General features: G+C 38.9%; 1 protein-coding gene across 1 annotated transcript in view; it reads left to right on the top strand.

Annotated features, from left to right (window-relative positions):
• Positions 1-26,313, top strand: part of RELN (reelin) — a 530,360-nt gene that overhangs the window by 46,580 nt on the left and 457,467 nt on the right. Inside the window, exon 2 of the mRNA XM_045864852.3 lies at positions 25,772-25,882. Within this exon, the coding sequence (XP_045720808.1) occupies positions 25,772-25,882 (111 nt within the window). The remainder of the gene's footprint in view (positions 1-25,771; positions 25,883-26,313) is intronic.

Here is a 26,313-nt window from a genome sequence, read left to right as displayed (position 1 = left end):
GCGCTAGATGGAGTTTTACGTATGAGTTTGACTAAAAGAGGAACAAACCAGTCTCTTTTAAAAGGGAAGAAACAGTTTGAATTCTTCCATGCCGTTTGGACAATTTTGACAATGTGTATTTATCTTAATAAGTTCCAATTTGTCTAAAAATGTTTGAGCCACCATTTAGAGGAAGCACAGGAGTTCTGGGATTTGTGATCTGAGTAAATGTAGTAGAAATTTCAGCATGTCTTTCTCTTTTTCAGCTGTATGAAGACTCTCCCACGGGGACAGTTATGGAAGTCTCATCTCTTCTGAAGGGATAGTTTGACCTGACAGTATGGGGGTAGAAAGGAAGGGAGAGGTGACCAAGGGAGTGATATCATCCAGAGAGGAAGATTTGGGCTTTGAATGTTTATTGAGTAAAACTAACCTCCATCGTACTTGACCTTTGGAAAAAGAGGTTATTATTAATTTAGCAATGTAGTTTCTAGGCTAGGAATGAATCCAAGGTGTCCATCAAAGGTTACATAATATAAAAAAAAATCTTAACAAAGGAAGGAAATGTTACCCACAGCTGATACCCTGTAAGATTACTTCATTAACAAAGTCAGCTGTGGAAATTTTTGGTTTTAGGCATCTCTTCTTTGAATCCAATATCTATCATCCAGCCACTTACCACCAAAGTAAGGGAGTTCATTGCATCTTGAGACAAATGAAAACAATTTGGTTATCCTTAAGGTTTCAGGTTTGGCTGTCTTATCAGGGATCCGATGAGAGATGATGCTTCAAGCTAGCCCTAGAACTTTGTAAGGTGCAACGAGGAAGGCGAGGTGGGAGGGTCGCATCAGGAGGTGGTGTGGGAATGAGAGCCACTTGCTGGTAAACTGTGATAATCGTGGGGCAGGAGTTGATTCAGTAGCACAGTATCCTCTCCAAATCTGTTTTTAGTGATTGCTCTCAATAAAAAACCTCCTTCTCAGTAAGAATTCAAGTTCTGTTCAATGGTAGTTTTGAAGGATTTATAATGAACCTAACAGTTTTGAACATAAAACGTGTGTACATGGCAGTATTCTGAAAACTTCATGTAAATTATCTCATTTAATTCCTGTAGCTCCTTTTTGCTTTCTAGATATTCCTTTTTGCTTTTTAGATAGGCCTTCCTCAACTCTTTACCAAGGCACTTACTAGATATTAAAATCTTTTTTTTTATTTCCTTCCATTTTTTTGACTGGGTATTTGTATAAAACATAATAAATCAACCTTTAACAAATCTTTTATTGATGTATATCGTGCATACAGAAAGCTACGAATAACACAGATGTATAGCTTACTGGATTTTCACAAACTAAACACACCCGGGAACCTTCACCTAGATCAACAAGCAGAGAGTCTTTATAAATACTCTTTATTTTATTTATTTATTTTTTAAAGATTTTATTTATTTATTCATGAGAGACAGAGAGAGAGAGAGAGGCAGAGGGAGAAGCAGGCTCCCAAGGAGCAGGGAGCCCGATGTGGGACTCGATCCCAGGACCCTGGGATCATGACCTGAGCCGAAGGCAGACGCTTAACCATCTGAGCCACCCAGGCACCCCCTTTTTTTTTTTTAAAGATTTTATTTATTTATTCATGAGAGACAGAGAGAGAGAGAGAGGCAGAGGGAGAAGCAGGCTCCCAAGGAGCAGGGAGCCCGATTATAAAAACTCTTACACAAAACTGGATCCTAATGTTACCTGGAGTTTGCCATTCGGTTTTTTCCACTTAACATTTTATTGCCACGTATTTCCCACGTTGCTGCATATTCCTCAAGAAACAAGCTTTTTAATGGCTGCGTGATAGATCTTCAAGCGTGTACAGTAATTTATGTAACTGTTGTTTGAATCTTAGACATTTAGGCTGTTTCAGTTTTTCATTATTACAGTATTGTAGATTGTAGCATTGAACATAAATCTCTGGCTGCATTTTTTATTAGTTTTTTAGGATACATTTTTAGATGTGTAAATACTAGATCAAAGTGCATGCATATCTTAAAGCTCTTGATACATATTGACAAATTACCCCAAAGAATGATTATACCAATCCATCGGAGTTTATGAGTAGCCATATTCCAGTACTGGGTTTTCTGTGTGTGTGTGTGTGTGCACGTGTGTGTGCCTTTTTGATAGCTAGAAATTGATATCTGACCACTGCTTGGGTTTTCCTTGATTATTAGTGAGATTAATATGCTTTTATATATTTATTGGGCAGTTACTTTATTTTTCTGTTTCTTGCATATAGAAATTAAAATATATAAAATTACACCTTACTCATTTTTAAAAAATTTCTCTGGATATAAAAGCCGATAAAACTTTAAGGAGAATTTTTTTAAGCTCATTAAAATTTTGGGAAAATGATGAAATAAGTTTTCCCTTTATGATCGCTTTTTCAGAACATGCTGTTTTGGAGAAGAATCTGTTTTAGAGAAAACAACTGTTTTAGAGAAAAATCTGTTTTCTGTTCCTGAAATTTAAGGAGGATTGTAAGTAAAATTGGAATTAAAATGATACATATCAAAGGCTTTATAGTTGGCTGCTCAGTATATGGAGACGTTATGATAGGTTGTTTTTCAGGCTTTAAAGATATTTTTGATTTTTTGTTACCTTATTGGGAAGACATAAAATATAGGAATCTTTAAAAATTTCGGGAACTGGTGTTTTTAAAGTAGCTTTTGCGTGGAGGTGGTGGAATTTTAATAAAAGAAGAAAGAATTCATTCACAGAAGTGAGGGTCAATAGGGATGAGGTGGGAGGGCTGTTTCTTTTTGCCAGCTGTATCTCCATTTGCCTCTGGTTCTACCCTGAGCCTGGTTGCTGAGCAGAGGCTGCTAGGACTGGCAGACTGTGCTGTGTTTTATGTAATATGGGTAAATAACCTGCGGTTCTGAGCCTATTAAGAGGAGGCCATTTTAACATGTGTATTTTAATCCTTATGTTAAAATTCTGATCTCCAGATGTTATAAGCATTAAGCTTTTCTTTTCCCTTTTGGAAATAAATTTGCCAGAATATTCTCCGCACCTCTGAGTATCTGGATGTTAACTTTGAGCTTTATCTGTTGTTTATTCTTTTTTTTTTTTTTTAAGATTTTTATTTATTCATTTTGAGAGAGAGAGAGAGCAGGGTGAGGGGCAGAGGGAGAGAGAGAATCCCAAGCAGAGTCCACACCAAACACGGAGCCTGACTGGGGGCTCGATCCCAGGACCCTGAGATCATGACGGGAGCAGAAACCAAGAGCCGAATACTCAACCGATTGAGCCACCCAGGTGTCCCCTACCTGTTGTTTTTTCTTTGCTCTACATTTTGATATCAAACAAATCCAGTTCCCCCCTATTATTTCTAGTATCTACTTCATATCCAGTACAGGCATAGAGGATTTTTACAATTGGAAGGGACCTCAGAGATTATATAGTCTTTAGATTCTCAAACCCAAATGCCTTCCAGGGCCAGCAGAACCTATGTGAAGTTATCTCGGGTGAGACAGTAGAGTAGGAAGTAATGGTGACTATGGAAACTAGAGAGTTTGGCCCCACCTAAAAGCATTGAGTTCAAGTTTATTCAAACACTGTGCTGTCCTAATGAAACATATCCACACCATAGTTGGCTTGCAGGTACCCAGTTTATAGTCTCTCTAATCTTCTTATTTTAAGAACACATCTTGATCTTTCCAGTAAAGTTAGTGTGAGCAGGGGTTAGAGACCAGATTTTCTGACTTCCAATTAATTGATTAATTAAGTATCTATTCAGTGTCCACTTCTACCAGACATTTTCACATATTTTTTTAATTTGTTATGTACATGTCATCTGCTTCCAAAAGCGGATTCGAAGCTAAGGACAATAACTAAAAACTCAGGAATTAGGAAAACTAGAATGACCTTTAGCATAAATACTTAGGATGCAGAAAAATTTCATTCACTTATAACCAAACATTTACCAATCACTTCTTTTGTGCTGGAGAAATAAGCAAGTCATGCTGACGGCTTTTCTCTTGTGTAGACGCTGTGATTGGAGATGTGTGTAGCTCTGCATTTCAGCCAATAGTTGTTACATGTTCAAGGGTTAGGTAAATATATAGGTTAAAATGAGATTCTGTTTGGGATCTCTCCCGGTATTAGTTGCTTCCTCAAAATTTGTGATTCTGTGCAGGAGCAGAGGAAGCGAACATTCTCATCATATCCTGAGATCCCTTTACGTGGGTGGATTAATGGGAGTCCCAAGTTGGTGACATATCCTCTCCTGCTGTTGTCAGCCATTCTGATCCCAGAGCCAGTGCCTAGGAGCTACCGCCACCACCAGGTGGAATAACAGGAGCACATATGTGCTCCTGGTCAGCATGGTTGCCTAGCAACAGAGGAGATGCTGATGTCTGTTGATGTGTGGGCACAATATATTCTAGTTCCAGGTGCTTGATGGACACAGCGATTACATAGACTTTCCCTGTCTCCCTTTGGAAGTTGTGGTTCTGAGGCTGGGAAGCTGGACTGTCTTTGGAAGCTGTGTTTGGAAGCGAAAGGGGAATATAGGATATGATCATCTGGCTACATAGATAAGTACTGAAAAACAGGATTTGGGTTTCTGCCTCTGGCTTGAGCTACAAGAATAATGGGCTCTTGGCAAAGGATAAACTATAGCTCATGAAGACAAGAAATAATATGTCTAACGGGCATGTGATTCTCACTGAATATGAGAAAGTGGGAAACAAATGCCTACATAAATCTGAAACACAAAACAAAAAGAAACCCAAAAGAGAGATTTTTATAGAGGATACCAGGTATGAAGTAGAAAGAACCACAGAGGAAAAGATATACAAGTGGATATGAAATTTTGATACAAGACAATAATTTATTTCCTAGCTATTACTGGGCTTTGGAGGTATCCTGCAAGGTGGGTCACCAACTGTCCTGAAAGAGTTTGGGACAAGTTCCACCATGTTGTGGTGTGGACTAATCAGTAGGCATTGTTGGGAAAATTTAAAAGACAAGCATCTACAAATAGATTTATGCTATCTTTCATCATGCCAAGCAGAAGTGGGCAGGGACCAGGGTGCTATGGAACCCTTGGTGTAGGTTTGTGTTTCAGTGGAGGGGCCCTCCTTTCCTCAGTGGTCCTTCCTTTTTATAGAGTAAGTGAAAAAAAGCAGTCTTGTAAGTGGAGGAATAATCAGTCTGCTTCAGGCCAGGCAGTCAGAAATCAGACTTGTCTGGAAAGTCACCTGAGCAGCTTCTGGAACTCTTGGGGCCCACGGAGTGTTGTGGCCCCCAGTGGGGAAGGAAGCTCTCCCCAGCTCTATGGGAAGCTGAGCTTGGGTACACCCTCTCCTCCTAGCTGGAGGACCCATCTCTAGCTAGTTCCCAGGCCACTTGGACTTTTTTTTTATTTTTTTATTTTTTTATTTTTTTTATTTTTTATTTTTTAAAGATTTTATTTATTTTTTTGACAGAGACATAGCGAGAGCAGGAACACAAGCAGGGGGAGTGGGAGAGGGAGAAGCAGGCTTCCCGCAGAGCAGGGAGCCCGATGTGGGACTCGATCCCAGGACCCTGGGATCATGACCTGAGCCGAAGGCAGTCGCTTAACGACTGAGCCACCCAGGTGCCCGCCACTTGGACTTTTAAACAATTCTACTCATTGCCACAGGTGGAATAAAACACCTGGCTAGAATATAGCATGGAAAGGGTGCATTTTGTTCAAAAAGAACAGACGTTGCAACTGATACTTTAGTACCATCCGTCTCCATATCCAATCAACTCACAAATGCCATTTGTTAAATTTTCAGGAATTTTGTGAGTCGGTTGTTAAACACAGTGATTATTAAAATTAAATTATGTAGAGTTACCAATAAGTAAATTATATTAAAACAAGAGTAATGCACAGTCAAAACTCATCACTTCCTAACTGTTCTACTACATCTTACTATTATTTATGTTTCTTGTATCTCGGTGGGAAAAATATCCTATGGCGGAGTAATAATGCGTGCTGTGGTTCTCTTCCCAGTTCAGTGTTCAGTGAGCTAGCAGCTGGTGCCTTGAAGGACACCAATTAAAGTCCCTCATGACTACTCTTCTTGTTGGTGGGAGTTTGTAGTATTATAAAATACCAGGGCCTTTTGCTCCAGAGAGGCGGTTACACATTTAGCTGCACACCAGGGCCCATAACCTTGGGCCTTGCCATTTCATTGTGCTCCAGCATGCTTCTAACCACAGTATCTGCATCTCTGAGCCAGAGGACTGTGCACTCCAGGCAAGAGCAAACTCCCCCAGTAGCATCTTTCACCAGTGCCTGATGGGAATCAGTGTGTAAATACCCTAGCTCCCTTCAAGGGAGATAATTTTGAGGCGAGTGTTTTACGCGATTTCCTAAAGTTTTCCCACAGGATTAAGGTTCAGTTGTCCAGTAGGATAGCCTATTTCATATTGTACTTTCTGTTGGCTGCCCTCCCATCCCTCTATCACTTCTTTCACTTCTGTGCTGATGTTCCCTCTACCCTGCCTCAAGGTCCACTTCTGAGAGTGTGTGTGAAACAGAGGAGAGTAGTGCTGAATAGAAGGAGAACTTTTGGATAAGGAAAGAGGCAGAAGTATGCTATCCTGTGAGAATCAACAACGAACCAGCCAGCCAGATGGCAGGCATGGAAGATGATTTTCTCATAGCTGGCCGAAAAACCAGATAGAGTAGTCATGTGGGACTTTAACTGTGTTCACCTAATTCTGACTCAGAGTCTACTAAAAGCAGAGCACATCCACTTAAAAAACACTTGGTAATAAAAAAAAAAAAACACTTGGTATTAATCTATTAGGTACTGTGCTCAGTGGGGTAGGGATATTATGATTAAGAAGGCATTGCCACTAGTTCCAAGAAGCTTATAACCTACCAGGGGATGTCACATGGACACACACAAATACTTTAAGGTAGGAGGTGGTAAGCTTCATATAGTTGAGAGTGCTTGTAGGTCTTGGGAGGGAGAATGAAGGCTTGAATGGTCAGGGAGTGTGATATAGTGTGCGTTATGAAATATATACTTGGTCTTTATACCTCTTTCTGGCACAGAGCTCCCGAAACTTTGGAATTTCCTAAGTTATGAGAGTGATAAAGGCGTGTTTTGTTAACCTAATGAGGTGGCTTTTGGAAGACACCTAAGGATGGAGGCTGGTTGCCAGTGGAGCAACCATAAGATTAGAAGGTTGGAACTTTCAGTCCCATCCCCCCAACCTCTGGGGAGAAGTATGGGGCTGGAGATAGAGTTCATTGACCAATGGCCAATGATTTAATCAATCGTGCCTATGTAATGAAGCCTCTTTAAAAACCCAAAAGGGTGGGGTTCTAAGAGTTTCCATTTGGTGAGCACATGGAGATTCAGGGAGAGCGGTATGCCTCAAAAGCCTGGGTGTTCCACACCCCTTCCCAAATAACTCACCCTATGCTTCTCTTCCGTCTGACTATTGATTTGTGTCCTTTAATATCCTTTGTAATAAACCTGTACTCTAATAAGTAGAAAGAGCTCTGTGAGCCGCTTTAGCAAATTAATTGAACTCAAAGAAGAGGTTGTGAGAACCTCAGATATATAGGGCTTGGATATGTGCTTTGGTCAGAAGCATTGGCGATAACCTGGCCTTGTGATAGGCATCTGAAGTGGGGCGCAGTCTTGTCAGACTGAGCCCTTAACTTGTGGGATCTGATCCTATCTCCAGAAGGATGGTGTCAGAATTGAGTTGAATTGCAGGACAGCTGGTTTGTGTGGTATCAGAGAATTACATGGTGGTGTAGGAAAATATCCCCACATATTCAAATTGGTGATCAGAATTATAGGGAGCAGCCTAAAGGAGGTAACATTTAGGGGAGGCCTAGAGGAAATGGAGGGATTTCAACAGGGAGAAATAGAGAGGAAAGGAATTCTGGGTAGAGGGAATGATGAGAGCAAAGGCCTGAAGCTGGGAAAACAATCTGTGTATTCACATTCTTGGAAATACAAAGGTAGACAGGAGCATGGAATCCTAGGTAAGCCCAGAAAGGCAGATTACAGGTGGGTTGTGGAGACCTAGATAGATTTCTGGGAAATTCTTGGTATGCCTTCTAATATAATAAGTGCTCAGGATGCAGAGAAACTGTATAAGGGGGTCTGATCCTCTGGACACAGGCTCCAAAGGGAATTTTATAAGATCTAAGAGGGACAGGGGTCTCAGAGCAGTCAATTCTAACTATAAATTGTAACTCATTATAAGGAGGAATAAAGAAAAGACAGCCCTAATTGGCTCGGATTTCAAAAACATTGAAAAAAGGCAGAAGAAGAGACACACACAACCAAGAAGCATAAGGTGAGGAATGCTTTTGGGAAGTCCAAGCCGGCAATGAACTGAAGTCGGAGAGAAGTTACGTGTGCTAGAAAGGCACTGATGGTGTTACGGGCTGAACTGTGTACCCCTCCAAATCAGTATGTTGAAGACCTGACTCCCAATGCCTCAGAACGAAACTGAATTTGGACAGAGGGCCTTTAAAGAGTTAATTAACTTAAAATGAAAAACAATTAACTTAAAATGAGATCTTTTGGGTGGACCCTAATCCAGTATGATGGATGTCATCATAAGAGGGGGAAATTTGGACACAGACATGTCTGTACACAGAAGAGGATACAGCGAGAAGGTAGCCATCTACCAGCCAAGGAGCAGAGCCTCAGAAGAAACCAAACCTGCCAACAACTTGATCTTGGACTTCCAGCCTCCAGAACTATGAGTAAATCAGTTTCTGTTGTTTAACCCACCCAGTCCATGGTACCTTGTATGGCAGCCCTAGAAAATTAATACCCTTGGCATGAAGCAAGCAATGAATGGGGGCCTTTGGCTTGGCATAGATGATACCGTCAATCCTCATTTTTCACAGGTTCCGTCTTTGTGCCCCACCTACGTACTGAAATTTATTTGTAACCCCTCAAATCAATAATTGTGCTGCTTTTGCAGTCATTTGCAGACATTCACAGAGAGGCAAAAAGTTTGAGTGGTCATGTGTGTATTTTCCCAGCTGAGGTTGAATGCTCTGTCATCTTGTTTCAGCCCTCATGCTGTAAACCAGTGTCCTTTTCATCATTTATTTAGTGGCACACTTTTTGCATTCCATTTTTTGGGCTTTTTATTGATAATTTTGCTATTTTATTTTATTTTATTTATTTTTATTCTTCTTATTTGAGTGTCATCGACACACAATGCTATATCAGTTCAGGTATACAACCTAGTGATTAGACAAGTTTATACATTATGCTATGTTTGATAACTTTTCTGTTTACGATGGTCCCCGAGTGGTAGTCCTGGGGTGTTGAAAGCTGTGATGTGCATTAGAGAGAAAATGTATGTGTTAGATAAGCTTTGTTCAGGCATGAGCTATAGTGTTGCTGGCCTTAATCTAAATGTTAGCAAATCAATAATATACATTAACAAGGTGATGTAATGATGAGTTGATGAAAATGTTGTGACCAGAGCCTGGAAGGAACCTAACCCTGTATGTCCCCCAGGAGCAGTCGTTTAGTATTCGCTAATTCATTGTTCGTGGTGGCTTTATAGAATATAACTAGCACATATATCGGGAATCAGCTGTATGATGTTGGAAGGGGTGGAAAAGTCTCGCCATCCAAATCTCATTTTCACCTTCTCTACCAAGAAGATCATTCCAAATGAAAAATGTAGAACACAAGTACTTGAGAGAAGAGGTGAAGCTCGAGGTAGATGAAAGGTAGTGAGGTCCTAGACACTCCAGCCCTGTGACGAAAAACGTACCCACATGGTTACTGAGCCACTTTTTCGGTCTCATAGATAGCAGAAGTAATAGAACTACTTCGGATGATAAAGATTCCAGCAGCCACAGCCCATTTAACTTTACATTACTTTATTAATAAATTCTAGAAATTCTTATTAGAATCTATAAAATAAGACATTATAAATAATCTCTACTAGCATTCAGAAAAGAGGTGTTCTAGAGCATCCAGAAAGGGTTTTCTACAAGATATGCTATGCTAATTTAACTTAACTCTCCTACTCCTCCCGCTCCCCTTCTTCCTCTCCCTCCTCCTCTTCCTCTTCTCCTTCTCCTTCTCCTCCTCCTTCTCCTTTTTGATATTGAATTCATAACCTATGTAACTTTGGATAAATGTTCTTTAAAGGTATATCTGCAAGTTCAGGAACTAGTTAGCTTCTTTATCATTAATTCACATTTGGGACATATAGTGGTCTTTGTTTGCCAAGAATGTCACCACAGGCTCTGACATTGCTCTTTAGTGTATGCTCCCCAAATCCATGGCAACCTTGGCTGCTCATCCTCATTCTGGATTTGTTTCTGTCCTCATCAGTGACAGAAAATTTGCTGGCATGCATGAGGTCTCCTAAGAACAGGTGTTGCATTATATCCTCATCTTGTTAAACATCATTTGCACTAGGAGGAAACTGCAGTATAATAAAAGGCAAAGTGGCTTTTTACTGTAGTGGAATTCCTAATATAGTTTCAACTCAATTCAATTATAATTTTTAGTCCCATGGATAGCCTTCATTGGAAATTCTATTTCCCATGAGGTATCAATCTGGAGCATTTCATATCACTGTAATTGGTCTATCCCAGGACCACCTACACAAAATTTACCCAGGATGAACGCTGTTAAACATGCTATTCCTGATCTTTATCCCAATCCTACAGAATCAGAATCCCCAGGGGAGTGGAAGGGGGAGGGGAGACCTAGGGATCTGAATTTTAATAATCTTCTCAGGTGATTGAAAGTTCTAGTTGAAAAAGTAAAATAATCTGTGGGAGAGATTAGTTTGGCTAATAGTTCTACCAAATACTCATTATTCAATTTAAAGTAATAATTTTATTTATCAGGGTTAGCACTTGTAGAGTATGAGTCCATCTGTGTTGAATAAATATCGTAACTGACATTTTAAATTCTATTTGGAATTCTTTTTTTTTTTATTTTAAAGATTTTATTTATTTATTTGACAGAGAGATAGAGAACACAAGTAGGCAGAGTGGCAGGCAGAGGGAGAGGGAGAAACAGGCTCTCCGCCGAGCAGGGAGCCAGACGTGGGACTCGATCCCAAGACGCCAGGATCATGACCTGAGCCGAAGGCAGCTGCTTAACGGACTGAGCCACCCAGGTGCCCCTCTATTTGGAATTCTTAAATAGGCATTTCAATAGGCATATACAAATACTTGCAAACAAATGTACAAGTTTATAAAAATGTATCTGTATGCAAGTTTGCCTTTCATCCAACTCTAGTTTTCTATGGCAAGTCTTCAACTTAAGAATTTAGATGAATTTTCTAAAAAAAAAGCAAAAACAAATCAAAAACAAGTATGTGCTAAAGCTAGATTAAAAGTTACTTAGAAATCCTATACCAGAAAATAAGGAATAGCAAAGGTGCAAAACATGTTTAGTCCTTTGCAAACTCCTTTCATTTGAAAAATTTTTACCTACTCAGTTAATTTTTTCCTAGAATTCCAAGTCTCAAGACATTTCCTGATAAATATTCATACCTGCAGTTTTTCTTTATCTGTGTCCCTGGAAAAATTGTCTTACAGTTGTATTGGAAATGCAGATTTATATTAAACTGCAAGATATTTTGTTATTTTAAGAAGGATTTTAAGACTCATCATACTAAATGCCATGTCATAAAATATTAAGTGCGACATTTTCCATTTTACATATAGGAGAAATATATGTAATCGCAATTTGATGTTATATAAATTAGTAGTACATTTATTCCTTTTTAATAATTTATCCAATCGCTATCAGATGCCGTCTGTCAATGTAAATGTCATTTAAGTTATATTCTTATTTAGTGATTTTCTTACTTAAAGCTTTTTGGAAGAGCATTTAGTTGTAGCTTATTAGAGGAGCAATTAGCTGTGCCTGTCCCTGAAAATGTCTGTTACATCATTTATTAAACATTATTTTGTGAATTTTAGTGTTAGCAATTTCAGATTTTATGAATTGAGTTTTGAAACATGGAACAAAGATTCTTCCGAAAAGGGACAGGAACAATCACTCAAATGTTATTTTTGTAAACATGCAGATGGTTCACATTATGTCACCAGTACCAAGTGGTAGCACTTACTATTTGCTCAGTGGATGAATGAGTTGAGCAAGATACACACACACACACACACACACACACACACACATTAGATCTGACCATAAAGTAAATGAGCATTTTATATTTGTCCTATATAAGTTATAGAATTTTATAGTTTAATCATATGTATGCCATATGTCTAATTTACTCAGTATGTATTTCAATGAATTCTTTGATTTTAGCACAGTTGCTTATAATTAACTAAGTGTATTTAAATGAACATATAGAGATGCCAAATGAGAATACTATGGAAAAACCCTTTTTAAAAAAATTGTAATTTTTTTTTTAAAAGATTATTTATTTGAGAGAGCGAGAATGAGAGAGAGAGAGAGTACATGAGAGGGGGGAGAGTCAGAGGGAGAAGCAGGCTCCTCGCTGAGCAGAGAGCCCGATGCAGGACTTGATCCCAGGACTCCGGGATCATGACCTGAGCCGAAGGCAGTCGCTTAACCAACTGAGCCACCCAGGCGCCCAAAAAATTGTAATATTTTTACAGTTATATTCAATATAACTGTTAGGATTTCTATCAATTATTAATAATGCTGATTTAGTCAGTTTACAAACATAACAGAGATATATAATATATAATATATGTAATATGTATAATACATAGCTCTGTCACATAACAGAAATCTATGACATATACATGAGTACCAGCAATATCACCCTTGGGCTTGTTCTTGAACAAGTATACAGTGTTGCAAATATGGAAATATTTTGAAAATTTGTAACGATACATCATCAAATCAAACAAAACTACAAACAAAGCATATATTTATGTCTTGAACAACTTGGGGCACACTATTGGGAGTCATCCTGCAGTTTGTTACATGAGTTCAAATTTATTTACCCCCAGTCAAAACCGCATTTTATAGGAATTGGGGGGCACTTTGTGTTAAAAAGAAAAAAAATCCAAGTAAGTGTCATAAAAACAAAACTATTACAAGCCTTTTTGATTGTGTAAAGTCTTTAAACACCTGATTATATTGGAAAAAAATTATACATGTGTTTTTTCTTTAGGCAGCTATGCATTTTATTGTAACATATCTACCTGTGTATATGCTTATGAGAACTACTAGGTGTATTTTTCTCATTCTAGAAAAGCTTAATTAACATCCTTGTGTCAAAGAAAAAAATTCTTAGGACTCCTTTGAGAAGGTTAGGGGTAAAAAGTCTCCTAAAATGCTTTCTTTTAAGGCTGATCTTTGCTTAAATTTTAAAAAAGTTGTGATGTTATTGACAAGGTAGTCTTTTCTTTAAAAAAGAAAGAACAAAAGGATAAAAATTGCTGAAAACCTGAACACATTCATTCACATCACTTTAATAATTTATCAAGTGCAGGGCAACAGTATGAAATTTTCATGTATGAGTATCATCCAGTCTCATATAAAAGTAACATATGAAAAATAAGGTCAGAGATAAGACACAAATACCAGTAACTCTTGTCTACAGTTCTCTAAATTACAATAGAGTGTAATTTATAGAGGAAAATAAATATTTTTGGTTCTAGGAACTAAATAATTTTATCATTATTTGTAGGAATTTTTTTAAAATTCAGAATTACATTATGAAAGTGAAAAGTGGATGATAAAAACATCATTACTATAACAGCAATTGGGACTCGTACAGTGGAGCATTGTAGAGTTATGTTTTTCTTTTTTGTATTTAAGATGACTAGCTAAGGAATCTGTGTTTAGCATAGACTGGACAATCCTAAAGAGGTTTCAAAAACATTCAAGATCTCATCTCAGGTGCCTATTCTGACATACGTCTCCCAAGTCTCAGGACAGGATTTCACCTGAATAAGGTAGGTGAGATTTTACCCCAAACGTTAGTGCATTCAGAAATACTGAGTGTGTGCATGTGTGGGTGTGTGAGTGCGTGTGTGCATGTGCAAGAGAGAGACAGACAGCCCTAGGGAGTAAAGAACAGAAAGGCAATGTGGAGGGATGGAGAAACAGATTTACTTTACATTCACCGAATGCTGTCATTTAAACTTACTTCCAAAGGGCTTAATTTTAAAATGATAAATTCGCAAACACATTTGACTGCACCCATTTTACGTCCTAAGATGAATTTAAAGGAGGGAAAGATCTCAGTGGCTCTCCTTTTATTACTGGTGCTGCTGGAACAGAAGACTTAGAGACTATGTGTGGTTCATCTGAATCTCTGAATCCGTAATAAATGTATCGTAAGAGGCTTCCATGGAGATGGACTCTAGAAAATGCTTTAGTACATCATGAAATTTTGCATACGATCAGCCTCCTGTACCTGTCACAACTCCCAGATCTTGCGCTGGGTTTCCTCTCCTTTCAGGGAGAGACAAAGGTGGGAGAGTGTTTGCCAGGGCGTTCTCCCCCTGCTTTCAGAGGTGGGCTGATCCAGAGCTCTTTGACCTTATTATTTTGATCATCAGCCTTGTCCTCCATCACACTGCATTTAGTCCTCCCTGGAGGCCATTCTTTCTGCCTCCTTTGTCCCCCAAGGAACAGTACAAATCCATACAAAATGAAAAAGAGGAGTAATAATACCAATAATAAAGGGCAGTGATAATGACTAGTGCAGCAAACATCAGGTTAAATGCATTCTACAGAGCAGCCTGCTGGGCATGCTCCCGGGAAACTACGCCTACGTACCTGGGGCTTGGGGGGCACTGCTGTGCCACTGCCTTCCAAGGTCAAGCCCCTACCGTTCTCTCAGGACCTCCAGGAGATGTAGGCTGCTGTATTTAATCCAGTCCATCCAGCTTGAGGAGCACGGTTTCCATTTCTAGAGCCTCCTCTTACATGCCGCCTAAGGCCCAGGGTTTTGGGTAGTTGTTGGGATACCTAGATAGGGCAAGCGTGACCTCTCTCTGCCCTTCATAAAAAGGCTCACTGGCGTCCATTTGTTTCTGGTCTTATTTTTTAAGATCTTTGTATTCAGTTTACTACTATGCATTCATGTCCTCCCTCAGAGACTCTTGACCTCCATTTATTTCTTTTAAATATTTACTGGGATAATTTTTTTTTCTCAGCTGTTGTTGGTTTGGGGGATGTTATTATTGAAATGGCTTTCTTAATATTTGAAAGCTACATAAAATCATGTCATACTGGAAATAATGTATGTAATGAGAAGTAATTCAGGGATCATGCTTATAGAGGTTTTGAATTAAATTATAATGTATTTTTAGATGGTCTCTATTTCGTACCCAGAGCTAGGGGCACTTTAACTAAAGAGAAAGCAGTAGTTGAACACTCTATGTTGATGAAATTTTGCAGCAAATAAACTCAGTTTATTTCATTTTCAGAGTCATATGTTTGCTCCTCAGGCTATTTAATCTGTTCTGTATTCAAAAGGCAAACAAGTTTCTGTTCACAAGGCAAAATGCAGCAACATTTTTTTTTAAATATTGACAGTATTAGTTCTGCTGGTGTTTTTCCTTTTCAAAATATATAAAAATAAGAAATAGAAACTCTGCAATTGCTGCACTATCACTAATACTTAATTTCAACATTTTTGCAATTTGCTGTCTTCTGATGTTTGTCATCTTGAAAAAGATGGTAACATCATTTCATATATTATATAATATGTTTCTTTTCTGCACATATTAAAGGCCTTTTCTATAAAGTAGTAATGGAATATGCTTGAAGTGATCAAAATTTAATGGCCCATAGTGCATTTGTAGGCCAGAAGCTTTAGGATGAAATGCAACAGCATTAAACGTCGAAATTTATTTTCTTCCAGACTTTCATCTTACAGTGATTTTCTGCAAGAATGGTATTAGGGTCTTGTTGGGAATAGTTAATAGAAACTCTAATAGATAATAACTGACTCTGTAATTAGTCATTTCAAGACAGAGGTACTCTCTGAGCCACTGATAAGAATTGAATTGTGTCGCTACATCATGTTTTCATTCTGCTGTCACAGCCCAGCAATCCATATTCATAGACTCCTGGAGCTGAGCTCATTGCCAATTTAACACAGATGTGGGAGCGATATGCACAACCTCCTCAGCCTTTTGATCCCTTCTTATTTCTTATTTGAGGAAATGGCAAAGTAACTTCAGAGTGAGGATAAGGCGTAGGGTGTCTTAGTGACAAAATTACTGGAAGATTAATTTGGTATGTACATAAAATACGGGCGAATATATATTCACAGACAAAGTACACATGGGCAAAAGAAACACTATTATGGTTAAGTGTAAAATTCCACCAAAATTTTCTCAGACATTTCTGATTTTTGAGTACCATAATAAAATACTGCATAGATTTTCAGTTTTTGTGTCCTGCAGGAGAAATCTTCATGTTCATCTACCTCTATGAATAACACTGGTTCTTTTTTCTCTGTCGAAAGGATGCTGGATATCACAATTTTAGTTTCATCAGCTACCCTATATTATTAGTTTTATTTTATCTTACTTTATTTTGTTTTGTTTTAATGTTATTTTATGTTGTAACCAGTGTTTCTGTAGGGTCGAATTCAATAAACATTGATTGAGCTCTTCCTCCGAGCCAAGCTGTGAGGAAGGTGGAGAGTGCTCATGTGTTCCACAGTTTCTGAGAGCTTCAGGGTCACTGAGCGGGGCGAGGTGGCTTCCGCAGGAGATCAGAAGAGACTTTGTGAGAGAGATGGCATTGGGATCTGTGCCTGAGGAATGGGGAGGATTTTAACCAAAGGAAACAGGGAAAGTCATTTTAGGTGAGGACTCCCTTTAAAGAAAGACAAGGAGACCGGGAAGTAATATTCTGGTTTAACTGGGTCAAAGGGTGTTTTCAGCTGAAAGAGGGAAATTTGAATGGAGAGAGTGGTTATGGCCAAGCCTGAAGGTCTTTGAAACGACACTGAAGACAGGATTTTAATCTATGGACAATAGGAAGCTAAAGATGTTTGTTGAACAAAGGAATGATGTGATCTGATAAAGACACATTTGCTTTTTGATTATTGATAATCATACACATGCTTTATTTTTCCTCTAAAATGCACTGGTAGGTTCGAAATTCTACTTGCAATCTGTAATGTTGATACTGCTTTTTTTTTTTCCCTTTACAATTAAAGTAGCTAGTCCTCTGTACATTTTATTTATTTATTTATTTATTTATTAACATATAATGTATTGTTTGTTTCAGGGGTACAGGTCTGTGATTCAACAGTCTTACACAATTCACAGCGCTCACCATAGCACATAACCTCCCCAGTGTCCATCACCCAGCCACCCCATCCCTCCATCCCCCCTCCCCTCCATCAACCCTCAATTCATCTCCTGAGATTAAGAGTCTCTTATGGTTTGTCTCCCTCTCTGGTTTTGTCTTGTTTCATTTCTCCTCTCTTCCCCTATGGTCTTCTGTCTTGTTTCTCAAATTCTTCATATCAGTGAGATCATATGATAATTGTCTTTCTCTGATTGACTTATTTTGCTTAGTGTAATACCTTCTAATTCCATCCACATCTTTACAAAGGCAAGATTTCATTTTTTGATGGCTGTATAATATTCCATTGTATATATATACCACATCTTCTTTATCCATTCATCTCTTGATGGACATCTAGGCTCTTTCCATAGTTTGGCTATTGTGGACATTGCTGCTATAAACATTGGGGTGCACATGCTCCTTTGGATCACTACATTTGTATCTTTGGGGTAAATACCAAGTAGTGCAATTGCTGGGTTGCAGGGTAGCTCTATTTTCAACTCTTTGAGGAACCTCCATACTGTTTTCCAGAGTTACTGCACCAGCTTGCATTCCCACCAACAGTGTAGGAGGGTTCCCCTTTCTCCGCATCCTCGCCAACATTTGTCGTTTCCTGACTTGTTAATTTTAACCATTCTGACTGGTGTGAGGTAGTATCTTATTGAGGTTTTGATTTGTATTTCCCTGATGCCGAGTGATGCTGAGCACTTTTTCATGTGTCTTTTGGCCATTTGGATGTCTTTTTTGCAGAAATGTCTGTTCATGTCTTCTGATTGGATTCTTTATTCTTTGCGTGTTGAGTTTGATAAGTTCTTTATAGATTTTGGATACTAGCCCTTTATCTGATATGTCATTTGCAAATATCTTCTCCCATTCTGTCAGTTGTCTTTTGGTTTTGTTGACTGGTTCCTTTGCTGTGCAAAAGCTTTTTATCTTAATGAAGTCCCAATAGCTCATTTTGGCCCTTGCTTCCCTTGCCTTCAGTGATGTTTCTAGGAAAAAGTTGCTGAGGCTGAGGTCGAAGAGGTTGCTGCTTGTGTTCTCCTCAAGGGTTTTGATGGATTCCTGTCTCACATTTAGGTGTTTCATCCATTTTGAGTCTATTTTTGTGTGTGATATAAGGAAATGGTCCAGTTTCATTCTTCTGCATGTGACTGTCCAATTTTCCCAACACCATTTGTTGAAGAGACTGTCTTTTTTCCATTGGACATTCTTTCCTGCTTCCTCTGTACAATATTTTAATGCAAAATATAAAAGATATATTGGGGCTCCTGGGTGGCTCAGTTGGTTAAGTGACTGCCTTCGGCTCAGGTCATGATCCTGGAGTCCCTGGATCGAGTCCTGCATCGGGCTACCTGCTCGGCAGGGAGTCCGCTTTGCCCTCTGACCCTATCCCCTCTCATGTGTTCTCTCTCATTCTCTCTCTCAAATAAATAAATAAAATCTTTAAAATATATATATATAAAAGATATAAAAATTGACTCTAAGGAAATAAAGTCTCATTGGGAAGGGTTTTATAAATTTATCATAAACATTTGTGAAACCATGAAAAGAAGTAGATGATATGGCAGATTGATGTGTTTAAGTAGATGCTTACCTATTTAAAGTCATTAAAATATTTGATGATTTGATATAAACCTTTGGTGTCTAAAATGGATCACTGGCGGCTCCTGTCATATGGTGGTGATATATTTCAATCTTTATAAAATAACCAGAATTGATAGGATGTCAGATAGAGTTTATAAGCATTTTGCTAATAGGGAACTAGTTCTAAATATCTTTTTTTGCCTTTCTAGCTAGTGAAGTCCAAATTATAGTTCTAACACAGTTCTTGCCTCATAGAAGGTTTTATGTATATCTATACACACACACATACATATATAGCAATATACATATATTTCCATATATATTACTTTAAGTCTGAATGTATTATGTACTTTCTAGTGCATTTTATTGTTTGGGTTAGTTTGCTCATCTTAAGTGCATTTGTAATAAGTGTGTTTATAATGAAGTTCTTCCTTTCCCTTTTATTTTATTTATTTATTTTTTAAGATTTTATTTATTTGTTTTGATAGAGAGACAGCGAGAGAGGGAATGCAGCAGGGGGAGTGGGAGAGGGAGAAGCAGGGTTCCCGCCGAGCAGGGAGCCCGATGCGGAGCTCGATCCCAGGACTCTGGGATCATGACCTGAGCTGAAGGCAGATGCTTAACATACTGAGCCACCCAGGTGCCCCTTCCTTTCCCCTTTAAATAGGATTTTTTTCTGAAACAAAATTTAAAAGACTAGCACAACAAAATTTTAAAGACTAGCACCTAGATTCAGCAATTATTCACATTATATAATAAACTTCTTTTCAAGTGAACTGATACTTGCTAAATATTATTTGTTTCCCATCTTCTTACTATTAGAGCACATGGCTCATAATCTTTGGAAGAGAAAGAAGGGTTTGCATATTAACTGGGCTAGTTAAATTAAGTTAGATATAGGTAGTCCTAATAGTTGTTCATCTTAAAGGTAGTTCAAATCCAAAAACTTTGTACAATTTTCCCTTATCTTAGTGTGCCCAAATTTATACCTTTTAACTAAAACTTCTACTTATGCAAAGGTAGTTTTATAAAATATTTTTAAAGGAAACATTTTTTAAATGACATTAGCTTTGCAACATTTTAAATTATATAGTGGGACTATAACATTCTGAATCAGAAACTTACAAAAATATGAAAGTTGTAAATTTTCCTTCTAGTTCATGTACATATTAACATAATTTTATATTCAGCGATGTGAGCTTCATTTTTTTTTATCATGAGCCACATTGATACTGTGTATATAGTAAACTTTTTTTAAAAAGATTTTATTTATTTATTTGACAGAGAGAGAGAGATCACAAGTAGGCAGACAGGCAGGCAGAGGGAAAGGGAGAAGCAGGCTTCCCGCCGAGCAGGGAGCCTGACGCGGGGCTCCATTCCAGGACCCTGGGACCGTGACCTGAGCCGAAGGCAGATGCTTAACCGACTGAGCCACCCAGGTGCCCCTATAGTAAACTTTTATAAGTTTTTTTTTTAAAGATTTTATTTATTTATCTGACAGAGAGACAGCGAGAGAGGGAACACAAGCAGGGGGAGAGGGAGAGGGAGAAGCAGGCTTCCCGCTGAGCAGGGAGCCCGATGCGGGGCTCGATCCCAGGACCCTGGGATCATGACCTGAGCCGAAGGCAGACACTTAACGACTGAGCCACCCAGGCACCCCCCCTATAGTAAACTTTTAAAACAATTTATCAGAGATCACTCTTCTGCTTTCACGAAGATTGTTTCAATTGCCTGGATGGCAGCAGTGTGTGGATGTAACTGATGAGCTAAGACTGGAGAAGGCCAGATAGTGCTTGAAGGGTGAGTCCCAAGTGGAATTAGAGGAACGAAAGTCAAGTCAGGGCACATAGGAAGGGTAAGAACTAGTGCACATTGGGGGTCCCATGAAGCTTGAGCGAAAGGAATCAGGAAGATATCAGAGGGTAAGGTAATTATTAAGTGTGAAAACAGAAACTGGCAGTGACTGATGATGCAGAATCACCCAGGTGAGGGACAATGAGCCAGGGCAGCCTCGATGCCTGAGACAATTATTTGTAATTCTGTGGGGTTTTTGTTTGTTTGTTTAGGAAACCCTGACAGACTAACCAGAGGCTGCAAGTAGAGAGAAGTGGAAGCATTTGATGAAAGGGAAAGCGAAGGACAGAGAGATGTGTATTCCTGACATAGTTTCAAAGTCGGAGTGCCTTGGCGTAAAGTTTTCAGCATCTTGCTCAGATTGTTCCTGTGTTTGCTGCTGGTGTTCTTGTCAGTAAAAACATGCAGGCTGCAGACATTTTGAAGTTTCCTGCAAGCTGTCAGGGAATCCAAACTGTGTCAGATGTCTTTCGAATGCAGAAGTTGGACCCGTTGTCTTCTTGAATAAAAGGGAACCCGGTGATCGAAAGGCTATGTCTCATATCTCGTAAGAGTTTGGGCTACATATCCTCTCTCTCAAGCAAAGAGACTGATTTTCAGTTCACATATGGATTATACATTACATCTGTTTAAAGAAGGAGACGGAATGCTTGTCAAGACAGTTTTTCAAAGGCAAATCTCATTTTTCCCCTCAAAAATAAACTCCCAACTCTAGCAAATGGAGAAATAGATTATAATCAGTTAGTTTCTAATAGGGAACTCTTCGTTTAGATGATTTGTTAAACACATAGCCTGTGAGAATGTATGTATACTTAAGGTGATCTGCCTTTTTTTACAGATGTCTTCAGTTGGCCTCTTGGTCCCGCATCGATCATTTTGCATTCTGGGAAACATTTTAAATATATAAATAGCCAACTTTTCTTTCTTATTTTTTTTTCCATGTGGTTTTTCCAGGTGGGATTCATTTGACATATAAAATCTAGGATTCATAACATACTTTTCCTCTGGAAACGAGCTGAAGATAAGACAGCCTTGTGCCATTTTTGTATGAATGAGTTATTCGTTAATACATATTCCAATAAGTATTTATTGAACACCCAAAAGTGTCAGGATTGTTCCAGATGCTTGAAATGTACTACTGAACAAAACACGATATCTGCCTTGATGGAGTTCACATTCTGAAGAATGAGAAGGACAGTAAACATAATAAAAACCATTGTGAGTAAATGTATGATTATAATAGGCTAGAAGGTGATAATTATTTGATAATCTGAAGGAGGAGAGTCCAAGGCAGAGGAAGGTGCTGGTGCAAAGACTGGGCACGTCTGAGCAACAACAGGGAGGCTAGTGTGCCTGGAGTGGGATGAGCCAGGAGGAGAGCGGAAGGAGATGAGGAAAGAGAAGGAATGGAGGCAGGTCATGTAGGACTCTGGAGGCCACTGTAAAGACTTTGACATTGACTTAGCAGGAAAGCTGTAAGCAGAGGAGTGACATGATCCAATGGATGTTCCTAAAGAATTCCTCCGACTCTTATACTGAGAATAGACTCTAGAGAGAGGAGGGTAGAAACAGGAAGACCAGATTGAGGTCTAATGCAATAATCCATGTAAGAAATGAAGGTAGCTTAGAACAGCGTAGTAAGTGATCAGATTCTGGGCATGTTCTGAAGGCAGGGCCAATAGAATTTACTGATGGACTGACTAGATGCAGCATATGGGAGAAGGTGATTCCAAAGCTGACTCAGCAGGACAGACGGTGCTACCAACAACTGATTTGGTGAAGGCTGTAGCAGAAGCAGTTTTGAGGGACGGGGTAGGCATTCAGTTTTGGTCATGTTGAGGTTGAGACATATCTTCAACATCCAAGTGGGGTTGTTGAGCAGCATCTTGATATATATCTGGAGTATATATATAGAGAGAGGTATGTAGAGACCTGGACAGGAGACAGAAATTTGGGAATAGTCAGTTTATGGATGGCATTTTAAAGCCAAGAGACTCTAAGGGTAAGAAGTGTTTTTTGCAGTAATTCAATTCTGTTTTCTAAGACACTCAATGTTTAGAAATGATATGTCCACCTAGCCATGAGGTTACCAATTGGTATTCGTCTCACTACAACTAGGAATAGAACCAAGTAGGGAGAATAGCTCGCCCGATCTGACCTTGCACATTATTGTTGGTAATAAATTCCAATCCACTTATTCCTGGGATATTTTCACTAGACCTTGCTGTTTCAGCAATATCTTTTGGAAGAGAAGGCATATTAATAACAAGCTGGGGATGCCACTTATCTTGAGCCTGCTAAGGTCACAGCTGAGACTTGATGTAGACTGTGGGTGGAAATGTAGTAGTGCATGGGGAGGGTAGATGGACCATCTGAGCAGGCAGTAGGACTCCGATGTGGGCAGTCCAGTGATCGGCTATGTCTTCAGCAGATGTGAGGAGGTCTGTGAAGGGCTCCAGGTCTCCAGAAGGGAAGAGCAAGGCAGGGGTTCAAGCTCTGAAAAAGGGCAGGGAAAGGGAGGTTTCACCGATGAGTTACTATATGCATGATAGAGTGTTAAAGAGATACATATACTGATAGATTGTAGATATATTTCTTTTCATTCTTACAGTGAATTGGATAGTATCATTTTTTTTTTTTTGTAAATGAGGAATGTGAGCCAAGGTCACGCACTGATCAGAGGTAGAGAGAAGTGAGATTCAGATTCACGTTTGCCTCACTCCCTAACTCATAAAACTCTTATATTTTTTTAGTTTCTTGGGAATAATAACCAGAGTAGAAGCATAAAGGAATGGAGAGGAGTCCACAGGGGCTATATTTGTGCACTTAATACAGAATTGCTGCTGTCTTACTGGACTAGAGTGGATTGAGAGGAAGTGGGTAAAAGCAGGGTCCCATGGGTCCACAGTGAGAACTGCAGGTTGGGTCTGATTTGCTGGAAAGGACAGCCTGAGACATTACCTTAGAGTCCAGAGGCCAGTATAGTTAATTTAATAGAAAGCAACTTAATTCTAAACCCCACTGGATGGGGACACAGAAGCTGTTTAAGCACTTCTTACCTTGGCCAAGATAACTCACTGAACCAAAGGGTGGAGGCAGCAATAGAACCAACTGTGGGAATCTGGAGTAGGCAAAACATTTGACATATAAAATCTAGGATTCATAACATGCTTTTCCTCTGGAAACGAGCTGAAGATAAGACAGCCTTGTGCCATTTTTGTATGAATGAGTTATTCATTAATACATATTCCAATAAGTATTTATTGAACACCCAAAAGTGTCAGGAATTGTTCCAGATGCTTGAGATGTACTACTGAACAAAACACGATATCTGCTTTGATGGAGTTTAGGTGTGTGATGATTAGGGTGTGATTCTATAAATGAGGAGATTGAGACTCTAAGAGATGAAGTGGTTTTGCTCAAGAACAGATAGTAGCAGATAAGTACCTGGTGCCCGGATCCCACCCCTTACCCAGACTAGGGCTCCATCCACCATGCTGTAGGGGTCACCTCTCGGCCACCCTTAACCCTCTTCCTCTCTAGTAACAGTGACACTGAGTCCTGCAGCTTTTACTGTCCTTTTCTTCAAATGCTCCTCATGCATGTGAATAATCTGGAAAATAGTGTATTAAACAAGGGTTTGGTCATGTCACTTGGCTTCTGTGGGATTGGGAGTTGGGGAGGGGGTGGTGTGCAGGCAGAGAGAAGACAAGAGAGATGCTGGGTAATCAGCATCAGACATGTTTAGATGATATCAGATGGTCCTGAACAAGGTTCTAAACTGCTCTGTGCCACAAATTCCTCATTTGTATCTTGGGAGTAATAATAGTACCCCTTTTATAGAAATGTTTTGATAATGAGATAATACATGTTAACTACTTAGCTCAATGCCCAGCTGAGTGGTTTACGTGCAGGCAGTCAAGATATTAGCTATTATTAAAGAATGTGAAGGTGATTTACTCCAATATCCAATGCTGTTGTGGGGGTAGCATGATGTCAGGCTGTTCTATTGATCTACGAGTCTTGTTTTATGCTTTGTAATGTGGACGCTTCAGACCCTTTAGCTCTATTCACTGGATTTCCTGGAGTTTAATTTAAACATTCTCATTAAAGTTAATGTGACTCTGGCCATTCTCCTAACTGCCACCGAGCATGATGACAGTCTTGTACTGTGCACTACCAAAATAATATTACCTTTTCCTGGCTGCTTCCTACAAATGGCATCATCTTAATCTTATAAAACCAATGCAGGAGAAAATATTATGTCAAGATGGAAATTATAATCATTATTTTAGGGTGGTGAGAAAGACAAAATTGTAAGAAGCCAAACCTGAGTGGCATACAGATACATTGTATTTGACCCTTTTTTCCCAGGAACATCCTGATTTTCTGGTTATGAAATCATTTGGACTCCTCTTGCAGACTTTGTTCTGGAACTTAAGGCATGCAGTGGTCTTCCTTCTTTGTTCTCAGAAGGAAAAAGACTAACTGTCTTCATGCAAATTAGTCTGCTTTTGTTGAAAAACTTCAGGGGATTCATCTATGAAATGTAGACACACAATAAGAAATACAGTGCATCTTATTGTTCTTCTTCCAGCCGATGTAAGATTGTTTCCCACAGTATGGAATACTTCAAAAAAAAAAAAAAAAGTGTTTAATCGCAATGCCAAAACTCCAGCAATGCCTTTGACTGCCTTCAGGGGTGGTGATGGAGGTGGGGAAGCTAGCTATTCAATACTACATTATTTTCAGATGATTTTGCATATAGCTGGGGAACGTGTAAATGAATACGGGAAGATAGATCTAATGTACTAAATTTAGGACCAGCAATTACAGATACTGGAGTTCTGAGCTTCTTTCTGCTCCTAATATAAAGAATTCCTAATATAAAGAAAATACTAACTACCAATAGTATAAAAATAGTTTTTTAATAATGAGTAAAATTGTTTTGACAATGTTTAACTCTTCAGAAATGTATCTCAGTATTCTGATTGTATTAATTGAGGTTTCTTTTCTTTTTCCCTTCCTGCATTTCAGTGACAATTTCAACAAGCACCTTCTTTGACGGCTTGCTGGTGACAGGACTATACACATCTACAAGTGTTCAGGCTTCACAGAGCATTGGAGGTTCTAATGCTTTTGGATTTGGTAAGCTATCCTGACATTAGAAATCAGTGATTGTCAATGTTTAAACAATTACAGGTCTTATTTTTTGAAACATCTGTTTTAAAAGGATCAGACATTGATGACTTCAGAGAAACTAATCTGAAGTGATTTTTGTGTTGTTTGCTTGAAGTTAGGTGAATTGAAATAAGTCATGTGAATGTACGACCAACCGTAAGCTTGGTGTGACAATCTTTCTATCCCTCTCTGCCTACTGACACTATTATACTTGGTCTTGGGGAATCAGGTAGATTTCTGTGTTCTGTCATTAGGTTGCTGGAATTGGAATTTACTCCGATGCCCATGCAATTATTCCATAACCTGTTTTTTTAAAGTTTTATTATTATTATTTTTAAATAGACTCTACCCCCAATGTGGGGCTGGAACTCATGACCCTGGGATCAAGAGTTGCATGC

This window comes from Mirounga angustirostris, unplaced genomic scaffold (genome assembly GCF_029215605.1).
Source record: "Mirounga angustirostris isolate CCGP_5_RB_7025 unplaced genomic scaffold, mMirAng1.0.hap1 SCAF_12, whole genome shotgun sequence".
NCBI lineage: Eukaryota > Metazoa > Chordata > Mammalia > Carnivora > Phocidae > Mirounga > Mirounga angustirostris.
Note: the sequence above shows the minus strand (reverse complement) of the source record. Positions and strands in the feature narration are given on the sequence as shown.